The 15,264-nt window shown below is 41.1% G+C and overlaps 1 protein-coding gene across 11 annotated transcripts in view; it reads right to left on the minus strand.

Annotated features, from left to right (window-relative positions):
- The window catches only part of STXBP5 (syntaxin binding protein 5), a 904,657-nt gene that overhangs the window by 285,457 nt on the left and 603,936 nt on the right, over nt 1–15,264 (minus strand). For all 11 annotated transcript variants that reach the window (XM_033939585.1, XM_033939588.1, XM_033939587.1 and 8 more), the window contains exons 11-13: nt 9,843–9,915; nt 169–316; nt 12–79 (exon numbers count right to left, since the gene is read on the minus strand). In XM_033939585.1, coding sequence (XP_033795476.1) covers nt 12–79; nt 169–316; nt 9,843–9,915 — 289 coding nt within the window. The remainder of the gene's footprint in view (nt 1–11; nt 80–168; nt 317–9,842; nt 9,916–15,264) is intronic.

The raw sequence follows: 15,264 nt of genomic DNA on the forward strand, positions 1-15,264 counted from the left end.
TAATCACTCACCCAGTAATTATTATTTCTGGGTAGCTCTGAGTCCCCAGCCCCCAGTTCCCTCCATTGATGGGCCATTCCTAGAAGAAACCATCAACAATGAAACACAAAATCTGTCATGTTTGAATATAACTCAGCAGGATAATAATATAATGCAGACAGGATATACCTTTTTACTGTAACCTTGATGTTTCTGTCTAGCCCCAACAGAATAAAGTGCAGGAATAAGGTCCACAGGGCAATCAGCAAAATACTCACAACACGTAACAGGAGATTCATGTATAGTCAGGGGGTAAGGGTTCTCAAATATAGGATACCTATGTTGTAAGGGAAAAAATACACATTAAGTGAAATAAACAACCAATCAGTTTAAATGGATGACAACAAAGCATGATACAAGCAATCTGGATGTATGTAAAACCCTTTGAATATATGAGATCATTTCAGTTTTTAAATGGGGAATTATTGGCTATTTTAATGCACTGTGCAAACAGAGAGATTGTTTTACTTATCAGGAACTATTTTAGTTACTGCTTTCAAGCTATCTTTTGTCCCCATTACTCTGCCACAAAAATGAATTGACTCACCCATCTATTATTTTCATTATATTTAAGACAATTCCCTTTTTTCAGTGGCCATGCTATAATTCAATGGTCGTAATATCATCACAATATCTACATCAATGCTTTTGTTACAGCTGAGCTCTGCACTTTCCTAGTGCTTTTGTCACTTTTAGCAGCGTACGTGCAATGTATATGGGTTTCCAATCATTTTTGCAGCATCCTGCTGGTGAACATACAATATATCTTCATTGAGATAGCACTTTCACAGAGCACCTCTTTTTTTTTGTACAATTAATTAGCCTGAGATGAGAAAATTGTAAAGTTTAAACTTAAAATACTTTTTCAACTTTAGTGTCAGGGAAAATCCTCCACAGGCCCTAAAGCTTTTATCATTATTTACCTTGTGATTATCCTATTTGCAGAACAGTTCTGTAACATTTTTTCTCAAAAGCCAGTACTCTTCTTTCAGACTTTCTTTCAGAAAAGCAAAGAAGAGGGTCGCCTGGCACACAGCATCATCCCTGCTAAGTGCGACCCTCTGTTTTGGGAATGATCTGGGGTAGAAGTTGCTGCATCAGGGATGTGACAGCTCTTGAGATCTGATATCTGGAGTAGAGAGTTGCGCGGGGACAGAAATCCCACCCATCCCCACCCGTCCATACCCAGATCATCTCCGTCCCCACCCGTCCTCGCCAGGATCCTCTCCATCCCCACCCGTCCCCGTCAGGATCCTCTCCGTCCCCACCCATCCCCACAAGGAATTACCTCCATCCCCGCCCATCCCCATAAAAAGCAGCAATTACTTCTGACAAGATCATCAATTCCACAGTTTCCTTTGTGTTTGCGCTGCTGTTTTCCTTGTGGAATCTCTTTGGTGGAACCCTTTTTTTGTTTGCTGTTCAGATAATTAACTTATAAACCCCCTCTTTTTCTAAGGCTGACGTGTCCATTATATTATATGGACGAACCCTACTTCCAAAGCCTTCCATCCTCGTGGGAGTCCCGTTGGCTAGAGGAGGGTCCCCGTGGGAGTCCTGTGGGTTAGGGGGGGATTCCCGCAGGACCCCCGCGGGATTCCCGTGATCCCCGTTCCCATGCAGACCTCTAATCTGGAGCATTAAGGCTGGCCACTAGTGACTTTTGAGGGACTTGAAAGGACGGAGTCAGTGTTGCAGCAGACTGCTGTACATCGTTATTTGATACCTTATTGAGTTATTCCATTAGCATCATCAGCTTCAGACATGTTTCCCTTTTACAGGCTTTCATGTACTTTGTACATCTCTATGATTTTCTACTGGGTAATGTACAATTTCAGATGAAGCTCTTTCAGTCAGCTCACAGGGAATATAGACTCATCCACCGTGAGCCTATCAGATTGAGGCTCAACCACTGTGATCTCCTACGCATCTGGTTGCCTGTTCTCATTCTCACTGCTGTTTTGGTCTGTTTCTTCTATGTTCAAAGCAATGCACATCATTTTAGAGCTGTGAAACATTGAGAAACTCATTTCAGCATTATTAAAGTCCAGAATAATGTTTGAACCATTTGACATAACACTATCTTCTTCCTCTTTATGGACTCGTAACAGAATGCCACAGATTGTAACATGCATTTTCAAGCGTTTAAGTCATGATAGCATTCCAGATGACTGTGATGCCAAAATGCAGCATTCTTGATGTTGAAATAGTTTCTGAAGCTTTCAAACTTAATAGATCCTCCAAAGCTCGCAATCTTCTTTTTGAATTCTCTGCAATGCTGGCATTTCCTGTTCCAGATAATGCCTTGATTCATTGACTAATTAGGGCAAGTATAGCTGGGTGTCAAGATGCTGAGAAACAAACTTCATGTCACCAGTGTTTTAGCATCACCAATGTTTTAGCTCCTGAATAAACAGAAAGTTGTCCTGCAGCAACAAAATCTTACAATTTTCAGGCGGCTATGGATATGCATGTGGCTGAAGTGCTGGCATATGACATCTGCATGGTTCTCCAATCCCAAATAATTGATGATTTACAAATAGATTATGGTCTACTGACTGTGATTTGTTTCTCGATAATGAGTTTGTAAATAGCAGATTTTTGGATAAATGGAGCTCTACTGTATTTCATAGAAGTAAGCAAAAGTCAACTTCCAGTTTGAAGTGGGTGGCCATATATTAACATTATTATAAACTTTTGAGATCTTTACATCCCAGCTCAAAATCAAATTGAAATTACTACTATTTGTCTCCAATGTAGCCAGTTCTCCTTAATGTAAATTCCTTAATGATTTTTAAATTTTTTTTAATTAATTCAAGTTTTCAATTCATGCCAGTTCAGGCTTTCCTAGCTCACTCGATGGTGACCAGGTTACCCATTTCAGAAGTGAGACTTTGGCCTCATCCTGGTGGATTATGGGACCTGTAGCACAGATTTCAATGGATAGAATATGGGCTACAAATACTACATTGCTTTGGAATGCAATTTTAAAACCAGGACTGGTCAAAAAGTCTCCCTTCTGGAATGGGTAACCTGGTCACCCTACTAGGTGGGATGAGTTCACAAGAAGTTATCTAGGTAATGTTATAACATAAGAATTGCCATACTAGACCAGACCAAAGCTCCATCAAGCCCAGTATCCTCCTTCTAACAGTGGATAATTCAGGCCACAAGTACCTGGCATAATTCCAAAAAGAAGCAAGATTCCTTGCTACCAAGGATAAGGAGTGTTTTTTCCTATGTCTACATTAATGGCAGTTTGTGGACTTTTCCTTAGGAACTTGCCCAAACCTTAACCATATCCCCTGGTAGTGGAGTCTAGAGCTCAACTATTCATTGAATGAAATTTATATTTTCTCTTATTTAAAAGTATTACCATGTTAACTTTATGGAATATCACCTAATCTTTGTGCTTGAAGTTACATGATTTCTTATTATTTCATCACTCTCACCATTATACATCTTATTTTTAAAAAAGGCAATTCGTATGCTGACCCCTATCAAAGCCTATGAGGGTATGAGCAGATAAGGAATGAAACCAGCAGGTCTTGAATCAGTGACTGTGGAAGGAAGAGATCAGAAAATCATGCAAGAAACACATGGATTAGTGTCATTATAACTTATACCTATTCTGCAGCAGCCAAGGAAGAGACTACCTAAGTACTGGTGAAGCAGGTGAAATATTTATTATTAGCAGGAAGACAACTCTGAAAATCAATCCTCACTGGACCACAGCATTCTGAATGCTTCCTACAAAAACAGTATGCTCTTGCCTATTTCTGCCTTAAACAGATTCTTGATGAATAGGAGACTGACTATAATGGTGATAATTACCAGTGAGGAGAAAGCGACTGACAGTTTGAAAAAATGCTCAGAAAAGTGAAACTCTGAAGAGGGGGTGAGAACCTCCTCTTAAGGGAAGTGTTTACCGTCCAGTCATTGCATTAGTATATGAAACATCACTTTCTGACCACTGGTAAAATGTTGAATTGTTCTTGCAAGCTCAACATGAGATATTCAAAATTTCTTATGCAAAAGATCTCTCTCAATGGAAAAATGATGCAATGCACTTATCTGTAAAATATTCTTAAGAATCTTAAGGCTCTCAGGGGTCCCAACGCGGCCCCGTTTCGAGTTCTGCTTCAGGAGACCCAAAATCACGTTTTAAACCCTCTGTGCAGTCATAATGCTTTTCCAAGAGAAAATCTGAAAAATAATGAATTTTTATCAGAAACCACACACCGCAGCAGAATACTCAAACATACTGCGATGAGGGAAATCATAACGTCTTATTAGCAAAAAGAAGAAGAAAGGAAGCACTCAACACTCACATACCATTCACTGAGTTCGAAAATTCCAAACGACGGAGACCGCTACCCACCTCGCCCGATTTATACTGAAAAGAGGGGGAGGGGGAGGGATGACCTCCGTCGAAACGTGATGACGTCAAAAGCGTCAAAAGGTTACTGTCACAAGCAAACAGCTGTCACTGTGAATAAAGCCAATTGAAAAATGAAAAAACTGTAAAAATACAAAAATGAAAAATTGCTGCGGTGTGTGGTTTTTGATAAAAATTCATTATTTTTCAGATTTTCTCTTGGAAAAGCATTATGACTGCACAGAGGGTTTAAAACGTGATTTTGGGTCTCCTGAAGCAGAACTCGAAACGGGGCCGCGTTGGGACCCCTGAGAGCCTTAAGATTCTTAAGAATATTTTACAGATAAGTGCATTGCATCATTTTTCCATTGAGAGAGATCTTTTGCATAAGAAATTTTGAATATCTCATGTTGAGCTTGCAAGAACAATTCAACATTTTACCAGTGGTCAGAAAGTGATGTTTCATATACTAATGCAATGACTGGACGGTAAACTCTTCCCTTAAGAGGAAGTTCTCACCCCCTCTTCAGAGTTTCACTTTTCTGAGCATTTTTTCAAACTGTCAGTCGCTTTCTCCTCACTGGTAATTATCACCATTATAGTCAGTCTCCTATTCATCATTATAGCCATTTTACTGACTAGTATTTATACATAAGTCCCTGTATTCCCTTAACGTAGTTAAACAGATTCTTGACAGTTTCTGGTCCTCTCTGTTTGATTTCTGACTGAGGAACTGACATGGTTTTGGATGTTACAGAAGCCCTGGAGACAGGGGTTGAACTAACAGTCACTGATCTATGGTGACAGCTAGTAGCATGATTATAGGGTTCTAAAGAATGGTTCCTGGAAAAAGATAATCAGGGTGATGATTGAACGCCAAATAAACTATGATTCTATCTGATCTTCTATATTCTCTATAACTGCCCCCTCACTCTGGAACTCTATCCCAATCTACATAAGAAAAGAACCTCTACTCGAACATTTCAAGTCAAAACTGAAGTCCTTTCTATTTAAAGACACCTTTGAAATATGAAACCTTTCTCTAATAGACTATCTCAGACAGGACTCCCATTTCCTACTGTTCTATCCCTAACCGTCTTGCTGTCCTATTGATTTAATGGAGTTCTCCCACTACCCTCTTATTTCTTCTACGTCAGTTAGTCTCTTGTATGTCCAACTGATTACAATTGTATGTATGACTCTATTTTTATGAAGTCTGTACACCACTTAGAATTAAGATAAGCGGTATATAATAAATTTTAAATAAACTTGGAAACTTGGTATATAAAACAAAGAACAAATTCTCAAATAGTTTTATATGAAAGCTCATTAGTGGCTAATCCTGCCATTGGTTCTGATTGTGTTAGAGGTCCAACACAGCAAAACACACACATCCACACACATGAAATAAAGAAAATGACTGTTGGTCTCTTCTGGTTTAAAACAAAATGACCTGAGGTTAACAGTTCTTCAAGATAAGTGCTTGAAATTCTAACTCCTTGATATGAAAATAGGAAATCTAAATATTCAGTAACTACAGGAACTTTTTAGATGTCTCAGCTTTAACAATTAATTTCTGCCACTGACATTAAGGCCCTCTTTTACAAAGGCGCACTAAGCGTTTTAGAGTGGATTTAGCTCACGCTAAATCAACGTGTTCTCTAACCGCTAATGCGTCCATAGGATAACATGCACATGTTAGCGTTTAGTGCGTACTAAAAAGCTTAGCGCACCTTTGTAAAAGAAGAGGTAAATTTACTTAAGTGATTGTGCTTGGGCTGACAAAAATATCCAGAGTCAAACATGAGAGCATTATACAAGGCAGGGCAATTAACTGGTGAACCTGTTATCAAAAGCCTTGTAGACATTAAATTCAGATTATGTGAGATTATAGATCACACTTATCTAATTTAAGTACAAGGAAATTTACAATTATGAAGCCCATACATTATACGGGGAGAATACAGCATTATCAACAAATTAATTACATTAAAAGGTAGCAAGCGAGTACAAGGTAGGAAAAGTTGATTTAGAGTGATATTAGTGTTTGTGGTATTGTCATTTGTGGTTGATGCTCAGATAATAGTTTGAAAGTTTTTCTTGGCTTGATAGAGAGTCTTTCTTAAATTGATGAAAGGATTATTTTGGTTAATGGAAAATATCAAATAGAAAAGTTTTCAACTTTTTTTTTTTTTAAACTGAAATAGTTTGTTTCTGTCCTGATGGATGACGGAAGACCGTTCTAAGTTCTGGTGGTTGTATAAGTGAATAAGGAATTGAATAGTCATTTGTATTTCATTCCTTTGGAGAATGGGATGTCATTCGGTGTGTTTCATGGATTCTGTTGGATGAGAAAAGAATTGAGAATAGGTGGGTTATTGAATCTGAGATGTTGGCATGGAGTGCAGGATAGTTTGAAAGCTATTCTTGCATTTATTGGTAGCCAGTGGAGTTTATGGTAATAAACTGTTATGGTGCCATATTTTTTTAGACTGAAGATTAGTCTAATTACTGTGTTCTACATCAATTGAAGTTTATGCATTAGAACGGAGTTCAAGATGTGTAAATTGAGTTATAGCAGTCAAGCTGTGATAGGACCAGCATTTGAACAAGGATAGGAAAGTGATGATTATAAAAGTAGGAACCAATTAGTCTTATTTTTTCATGCTGAAAATGTTTTTTTTCCCCATAGGTTGTGTAGACTTGAGGTTTGTAGGAGTGTGGAATCAAGTATGATTTCTAGGACTCTAGGCAGTTTTGTCTATGTTTAGGATCATTCTTGATGATGTTTATACAGTTGTGGGGACCGACTGTAGGCTATTGTGGAACTACAGTATTCTAGTTTTGGAAGTGTTTAGCTTTACTTTTTGGTTAATGCCCAAGTGGAGATTTCCTCAATGGTATCTGAGGTTTTGGAGGTAGCTTCCTTCATGTCAGTACTTAGTTGCCTCAGAATAAAGATGTCATCAGCATAACACAGTAGACATGTTCCCTTGTAGGAGGAGAGAGTACCTAGGGCAGAGTTTCTCAACATACTGTATGCGTACCCTTAGGGGTACGTGACACTGTGCAGGTCTCCCATGACATCTTCCTGCCTGAGAGCATCTGTTTAGGTAGTTGACTGGTAGTTAATAGTTTGCTGATGAAGGAGACTAACCATATAATTAGTGAGTCTGAGATGTCAGCAAATAAATGTGAGGGGCACTTGTCCAGAAAACCACTTTGAGATAATATTCTTTTTAGTTGTGGGGTAAGTTCGTCTGGAGAAATTAGATTAAAGTCCCATGAGAACTGATGGCAGACATTCAGGGAGCAGTGCAGAGCCAGGCTGGAATGCAAAAAGTTTGCTCCTGCTTTGTACGTCGCTGGCCGCAAGATATAATGAGGCAGCCATTCAGCGAGAGAGGGGCATGAACGCGGAAAGGGGGGACAGGGTGCGTTGCCTGGCAGGGAGGGGGGACAGGGTGTAGAGCCTGGCAAGGAGTGTGGGGTTGGGTGCAGAGCCTGGCAGGGAGTGAGGGAGGCTAGGTGCAGCCCCTTGTATATTTTATTAAATATATTAGCACACAATTTGGTTCAGAATGTGTTTTTTCTTGGTTTTCCTCCTCTAAACCTAGGCGCAAATTATGGTCAGGAGCGTGTTATAGTGTGAAAAATATGGTAAGTTGTTAAGGGCTCAGTGTTACCGACTTTACATATAAAGAAGATTCTAAAGGTAGACTTACCACATTGATCTTCTGAGGTTTTATAGTAGGTCCACCCGAAGGGTCAAACAAAGGGCACTTCAGCGAGGCACGACTGGCCATCGGCCCTTTAAAGGGCTGTGAGCTCTGCTTGCAGGGCTGGGTGAGCGGAGCTTATCTGATTCTGTGGAGGTGCTGGTTACTACGCGGTTGTTCAGCCTCAGTGGGGTAAGGAGGGACCGGTGGAGTATGCCTCCTCCTTACTCTGCTTAAGATCCCCATGGCCAGTGACAAAATAGTGCTGCCAATAGCATGGCCCAGGGACAAGATGGCAGACTGTCCCTTCAACCCAGCATACTTTGTCTATCATCAAAAGAAGTAGGTCTAGCATGGCAGGGTGGGTGAGGGCAAACAGACCCATCCAGGGCTGGATAGGAGCTTGAGCTAAGGTAGATCCAGGCAAAAAGGGCTGGCTGCACATGGGCTCAGTCACTCTTCAGTGCTTGCCCTGCTAATGGAATCAGAGAAGCTTGCATGGGACTATCAATTAGCTTTGGCAAATGCAAGTGATTCATTTAGACATGTTGTTTGCAATTAAAAAAAAATAAATAAATTTTTATTCGTGTTTTTATCAAGTTCATGTATGAAAATGCAAAGTAGGGTTTGCCAGTACACAGCAAGGGAGAAGCCTTCCATATGCACCTGAACAAAACCAAATCTATGTACTGCTGGGAAAACAGGATTTCATGTTCTGCTTTATTCATATGGATGGGCCTTTCTACTCTATGTACTTGAGAAAACTTCTAAATGGCTCTAATGCCTGTATGGAGCCTCATTTTCTATTGGTGGCTTAAAATTATAGCCCTAGTTAAGTGGTCTTTTAAGTCACTCCTTCTATGGAATGGTGGCAAATATACATTGCATCTAATAAGAGGAAGTCCAAATGAGTCCCAGTGATGTCTCTAAATCTGGATTTAAATTAAACCATGGCCATGTGCATAAATACCTAACAAATCTCCTCTCAGGAAAAAGTGGAGTGAAAAAGAAGACCAGGGACGGGAGTGCAGCTGGACAGGGATACATTTTGCAAACCTCTGCATTAGCAGCAAGATTCAGCTCCTGAATCTGGCCAATAACTGGGCAGCACTAATATCCAAGTTGCAGTTTTTATTCATAGATATGCTTGTGTTGTCAAACACACTTTAGGTTTGTATTCACTGCTGTTTTCCAATTACACTTCAGTTCCAATCACTTACAGTGATTATCCAGAAAGTTGGATTTACTGCATTAGACTTGCAAATATAATCTTGATTATATGGAGTTTCATTTAACCAAAACAAAATTACCTGCTCTTTATTACAGATATGGAATAATTATATTTCTAATTTCCAGCACCTAAAACATACATTCCATAGTTAGCCTGAATAAATATTATGTGTACCTGTGTATCTTACAAAGAAATACCAGGCCAATGCTTATTGCTGCTACCATTTACTTATGTTACATGCCAATTCAAACAGAGTTAAAATTGACATCCTGTTTTAAACACGGATATTCTTCAAGAATCTGATTTTCATTTTTGACATAATTTAAGGCCTTCTATAGGTATACAGTTTTGACTTTCAAGTGCCTCCACTAACAAAGCTTCTCTTTGGCAATACACATTCTTTGAAAACAAAATGATATAACTGGGCTCACCAAAACAAATACACTGAAAATCCTCAAAGGTTTGTTATACTTACCCATTTTGTGCAAGGTCTATAACTACTAAATCTTTTTCTAAGAGAACCACCACAGCGTATGGTTCCTGAAAATCTGAAAGTCCAAAAGAGAAAGGAAAGACAACTTTACCCATTCATGAGCAATGGAGCATTTCTTATACTTTTCCTTTTCAAGTTTACAAACAGCTAAACTCATAGGCACTAAGCTGCTGCCACCATTATTTGATGATTGCTATTAAACTGAATGATCAATGAATCATGTACGGTGTGTCTGGTCATGTAACAGGTTGTCTTAGGTTGCTAAATGCTTAATGAACAGAGTTGCCAGAAGCTTCCTTAAGCCATTTTCACTTGCACTTTTATCAATCACTTTACTAACTACACTAAAGAAAAACACAAATGTTATAATAGTCTGTTATCGCCAAAACAAACCATTGTTAGCTAATAATCCCTATTCAAACCTATTTCCCTGCCAAGTTATCCAGCCAAGCCTCGGCTGTATGTTTGGCTGAATTTCAAATATAGTATTAATTTTATTTTCCAAATGTGTTCACATTTTAGTGGTGTCTGCTTAAAGCATAAAACGAACTTCTAATGTTTTTGGTCAGCACATGTTTATTTATTTATTTATTCCATTTTCTATACCGTTCTCCCAAGGGAGCTTAGAACGGCTTACATAAATTTATTTAGGTACTCAAGCATTTTTCCCTGTCTGTCCCGGCGGGCTCACAATCTTGCTAATGTACCTGGGGCAACGGGGGGATTAACTGACTTGTGTGGGTTTGAACCCACAACCCAGGGTGCTGAGGCTGTAGTTTTAACCACTGCATCACACACTCCCTGAATTGGATGTCTGAGTCGGATGAACATAAAAAGCAAAATCAGTGGCCTGCAAATGAGTAGGTAAAATAAGGGCATTCAAAGGGACTCAGCTGAGTATCTCTAACTCAAAAGCTGAATAGCATTATGAATTATTGGTCCCCGTATCTATTTTTGAAAATTATTTGTAAAAAAAATCTTTTCAGTAGTATAAAACAAAACAAATCAAACCACACCAATATTCCGTATATCTAACATGCAATCTTACAAGTCCAAAATGGATCTTCCCGATAACACAGAGAGCACCACAGCACGATAACCATGCATTCCTTGAGTGCAGCTGTCAAAAAAGGCTAAATGTGACCACAGAGAGGCCTTCCTATATGACCAGTGAATTGCTGGATTTTTGGCCACAAATATTTGTGAGAAGAGGTGTTTGTTGTTTCACAGACTGTGCTGAGCAAAGCCATGTTTATGCACTTAGCACAGAAATGATGACCCTGCGCAAGTAACTTAATCTCCTACTGCCCCGGGTACATTAGGTAGAGTGTGAGCCCACCAGGTCAGATAGAGAAAAATACTTGAGTACCTGAATGTAAACCGCTTAGGCTCTAAGTGGTATATAACTACTAAAAATCAAACAAATAAATAGTAGTAGTAATCTCTGCCTCCCTTCCAGTGATTTGTTTACCATGTAAGGCAGAGGTGTCCAACCTGCAGCCTGAGGGCCGCATGTGGCCCCGTGAAGTATTTTGTGCGGCCCTGGTCGAGTGACATGCAGTGTTTTCCTCTGCTGCCCCTGGGTGTTTACCGTCTTGCCGGCTCTCTCTTCTCTGTCTTGCTGCAGTGTTTGTGCGGCCCCGAAAATTTTTTTTCGACCAATGCGGCCCAGAGAAGCCAAAAGGTTGGACACCCCAAAATAGGGGTCTCATCTTATATTTGGGTTATTGCCCACCTGACCCCCCTCCCAGACTTGTTGCAGGCCTCTGTCGGGCCTGCCATATGGCCTGGTTGGGCCGAGACAGGAGGGATCGCTCCTGTCCTGGGTGACAATGCCAATTTTTATAACCTCCTTCCCGCCTCCCCCCGTATACCTTTTTTGATTCCCTGGTGGTCCAGCGGTGTACCGGGTAGGAGCGAGCTTTCTGCGCTCCTGCCCCATGCTGAGCCCCTCCCTGAATGGCCACCTCAAGTTCTTACGGTCCAATGTACTGGGCATGAGCAAGCTTTTGCGCTCCTGCCTGGCACTGAGCTGTTTGCTGAATGGCTACCACAAGTTCTCATGAGAGGCTCAGCGTGGGGCAGGAGCATGGAAAGCGGGGGGAGGCGGGAGGGAAGTTAAAAAAATTGACAGAGTCGGCCAGGACAGGTGACGGAAGGGATCCCCTCCTGTTCCAGGTCAAACGGTATGCCCAGTGGAGGCCTGCAGGACAACGGGAGAGACGGCGGACAGGGAGGGATCTGGGTGGAGAGCCTGGCAGGGAGGGAGGGGGAACAGGGTGGAGAGCCAGGCAGGCCAGGTGGGGAGGGAGGGGGGCTGAGAGCAGAGCCTGGCAGGGGAGGGAGAGGGAGAAAGGCACAGATCCTGGCAGGGCACATGAATATTAACCCCCCACCCATCTTATATTTGAATCAACCTTTTTTGGGGGAAAAAGGGTATCTTGTCTTATACTCGAATCAACTTATATTCGAGTATATATGGTAATAGGTTAAATTGGTGCTGATACTCAGCACTCAATGCCTCTTAATTGGCACTAATTGGAGTAAATTGAAAGTTAGGTGCCTAACTTGGCAGGTGTGATTCTATAACAATTAGGCGCCCTGTGCAAAGGTAAAAGTGGGAATGGTTATAGGCAGATCGTGGGCATGATTTTGAGTTAGGCACCTTTTTTGAGCTGTTGGGCGTTTAGCTTAGGTACAGGCATTTAGGCCAAGAAAACCTCAGCACAAACAGGGTGGGCCTAAATATTAGAATGCTTAGCTCTGTCTAAGCATGCTTAGGCAGCACTAAGCATGATTCTATAACGGGCACCTAACTTTTATAGATGACTAGTCTCAGGTTTTAGAGACTAATGCTGCACTAGCCGGCACTAATTTTTTAGGTGACATATATAGAATTGGGCCCATGGTTGCCCTTGGGGACGGAGACAGGGACAAACTTTGTCCTCATGTCATTCTTTAAAACCTGAGACTAGCCTTAACAGGTTGTTACAGCTATAATCATAATCATGGGAGACTTCAATTTCCCGGGAATAGACTGGAACCTGGGAACCTCAAACTGCGGCATGGAGGCCAAGTTCCTGGAAGCGCTAGGGGACTGCTTCCTGGAACAAATGGTGGGAGAGCTGACGAGAGGAAATGTCACCTTGGACTTGGTCCTAAATGGCATTACGGGACCGACAAAAGAAGTAGAAGTCACGGTCCCGCTAGGGACGAGCGATCACAACATGATCAACTTTAAACTTGACATCGGGAAAGGGAAACGTATCAAAACCTTAACCACGACCTTAAACTTTAAAAAGGGAAGATACGATAGCATGAGAACCATGGTAAAACAACGGCTGAAGAAAAAGATGGATAAAGTTAAAACGGTAGATCAGGCGTGGTCCCTACTGAAAAATACTATCACGGAAGCACAAAATCTCTACATTCCACGGATTTCCAAAGAAAGGAAAACTAAAGGCAAAGGAGAACCGGCATGGTTTACTAGAGAAGTGAAAGAAGCCATAAAAGAAAAGGACTCCTTTAAAACATGGAAAAGCATGAAAACAACCAAGCTTGGAACAAACACACAGATGATCAGAAGAAATGTCAAAAGGTGGTGAGGGATGCCAAAAAGAACTATGAGGAGAAAATAGTGCAAAAGGCCAAAAATTTCAAGACCTTCTTTAGATACGTAAAAGGAAAAAAACCTGCAAAAGAGGCGGTGGGACCACTGGATGACCAGGAAAGAAAAGGGTACATCAAGGAAGACAAACAAATTGCAGACACACTAAATTCCTTCTTTGCGTCTGTCTTTACGAAGGAGGACGCTGCAACAATACCAGAAGAAGTGAAAGTGTTCAAAGGAGTAATAGAGGACAGCCTCACCACAGTAGAAGTGGACTTGGACCAGATATACAGTACTACCAGATCGACAATCTTAAAAGCGACAAATCCTGGACCTGATGGAATTCACCCGAGAGTCTTAAAAGAACTGAAGGTTGAAATCGGAGAGATTTTGCAAAAACTTGCCAATCTGTCAATCAAAACAGGACATATACCGGACGACTGGAAGATAGTGAACGTCATGCTGATATTTAAAAAAGGATCAAGAGGAGAACCGGGCAACTATAGACCTGTGAGTCTTATGTCTGTCCCTGGAAAGATGGTTGAAGCACTGATTAAAGATAGCATAGACCAGCACTTGGATACACATGACCTGATGAGAGCCAGTCAATATGGCTTCAGGAAAGGGAAATCATGTTTGACGAATTTACTTCAATTTTTTGAGACTGTGAACAAATAAATTGATAGTGGAGAACCGGTGGACATAATATACTTGGACTTCCAGAAAGCGTTCGACAAGGTTCCACATGAAAGACTTCTCAGGAAACTACAAAGCCATGGAATAGCAGGAGATATACTAAGATGGATGGGCAAATGGCTGGAGAACAGAAAGCAGAGAGTGGGCATAAATGGGAAGTTCTCAGACTGGGAGAAAGTGACTAGCGATGTGCCCCAGGGCTCGGTACTTGGGCCCATCTTATTTAATATTTTCATCAATGACCTGGAAGAAGGAACATCCAGTGAGATCATCAAGTTTGCAGATGACACAAAGCTATGCCGGGCAATCAGATCGCAGAAGGATAGCGAGGAACTCCAGAGTGACTTGTGTCAGTTAGAGAAATGGGCGGAAAAATGGCAGATGAAGTTTAATGTGGAAAAGTGCAAAGTGATGCATTTAGGCAGAAAGAACAAGGAACACGATTATAGAATGTCAGGTGCAACTCTGGATAAGAGCGAACAAGAAAAGGACCTGGGTGTACTGATAGATAGGACCCTGAAACCGTCAGCACAATGCGCGGCAGCGGCAAAGAAAGCAAATGATGAAAGAAATCACGAGTAGATCGGAGAAAGTTATAATGCCGCTTTATAGAGCAATGGTCAGACCACACTTGGAATACTGTGTCCAACATTGGTCTCCCAACCTAAAGAAGGATATAAAACTGCTGGAGAGTGTGTAGAGACGAGCAACGAAGCTAATAAAAGGTATGGAAAACTTGGAATACGAGGAACGACTTAAGAGACTGGGATTCTTCTCCCTTGAGAAAATGAGACTGCGAGGGGATATAATCGAGACTTTCAAAATACTGAAAGGAATCGACAAAATAGAGCAGGAAAAAAAAATATTTACAATGTCCGATGTGACACGGATAAGAGGACATGGACTGAAGCTAAGGGGGGACAAGTCCAGGACAAATATCAGGAAATTCTGCTTCACGCAATGAGTGGTGGACACTTGGAATGCTCTCCCAGAGGAGGTTATTGTGGAATCCACCGTTCTAGGATTTAAAAGCAAACTAGATGCACATCTCCTTACGAGAGGCATAGAGGGATATGGGTGACTAAAATTACGCCTGGC

The sequence above is a fragment of the Geotrypetes seraphini genome, chromosome 3 (assembly GCF_902459505.1).
Source record: "Geotrypetes seraphini chromosome 3, aGeoSer1.1, whole genome shotgun sequence".
Taxonomy (NCBI): domain Eukaryota; kingdom Metazoa; phylum Chordata; class Amphibia; order Gymnophiona; family Dermophiidae; genus Geotrypetes; species Geotrypetes seraphini.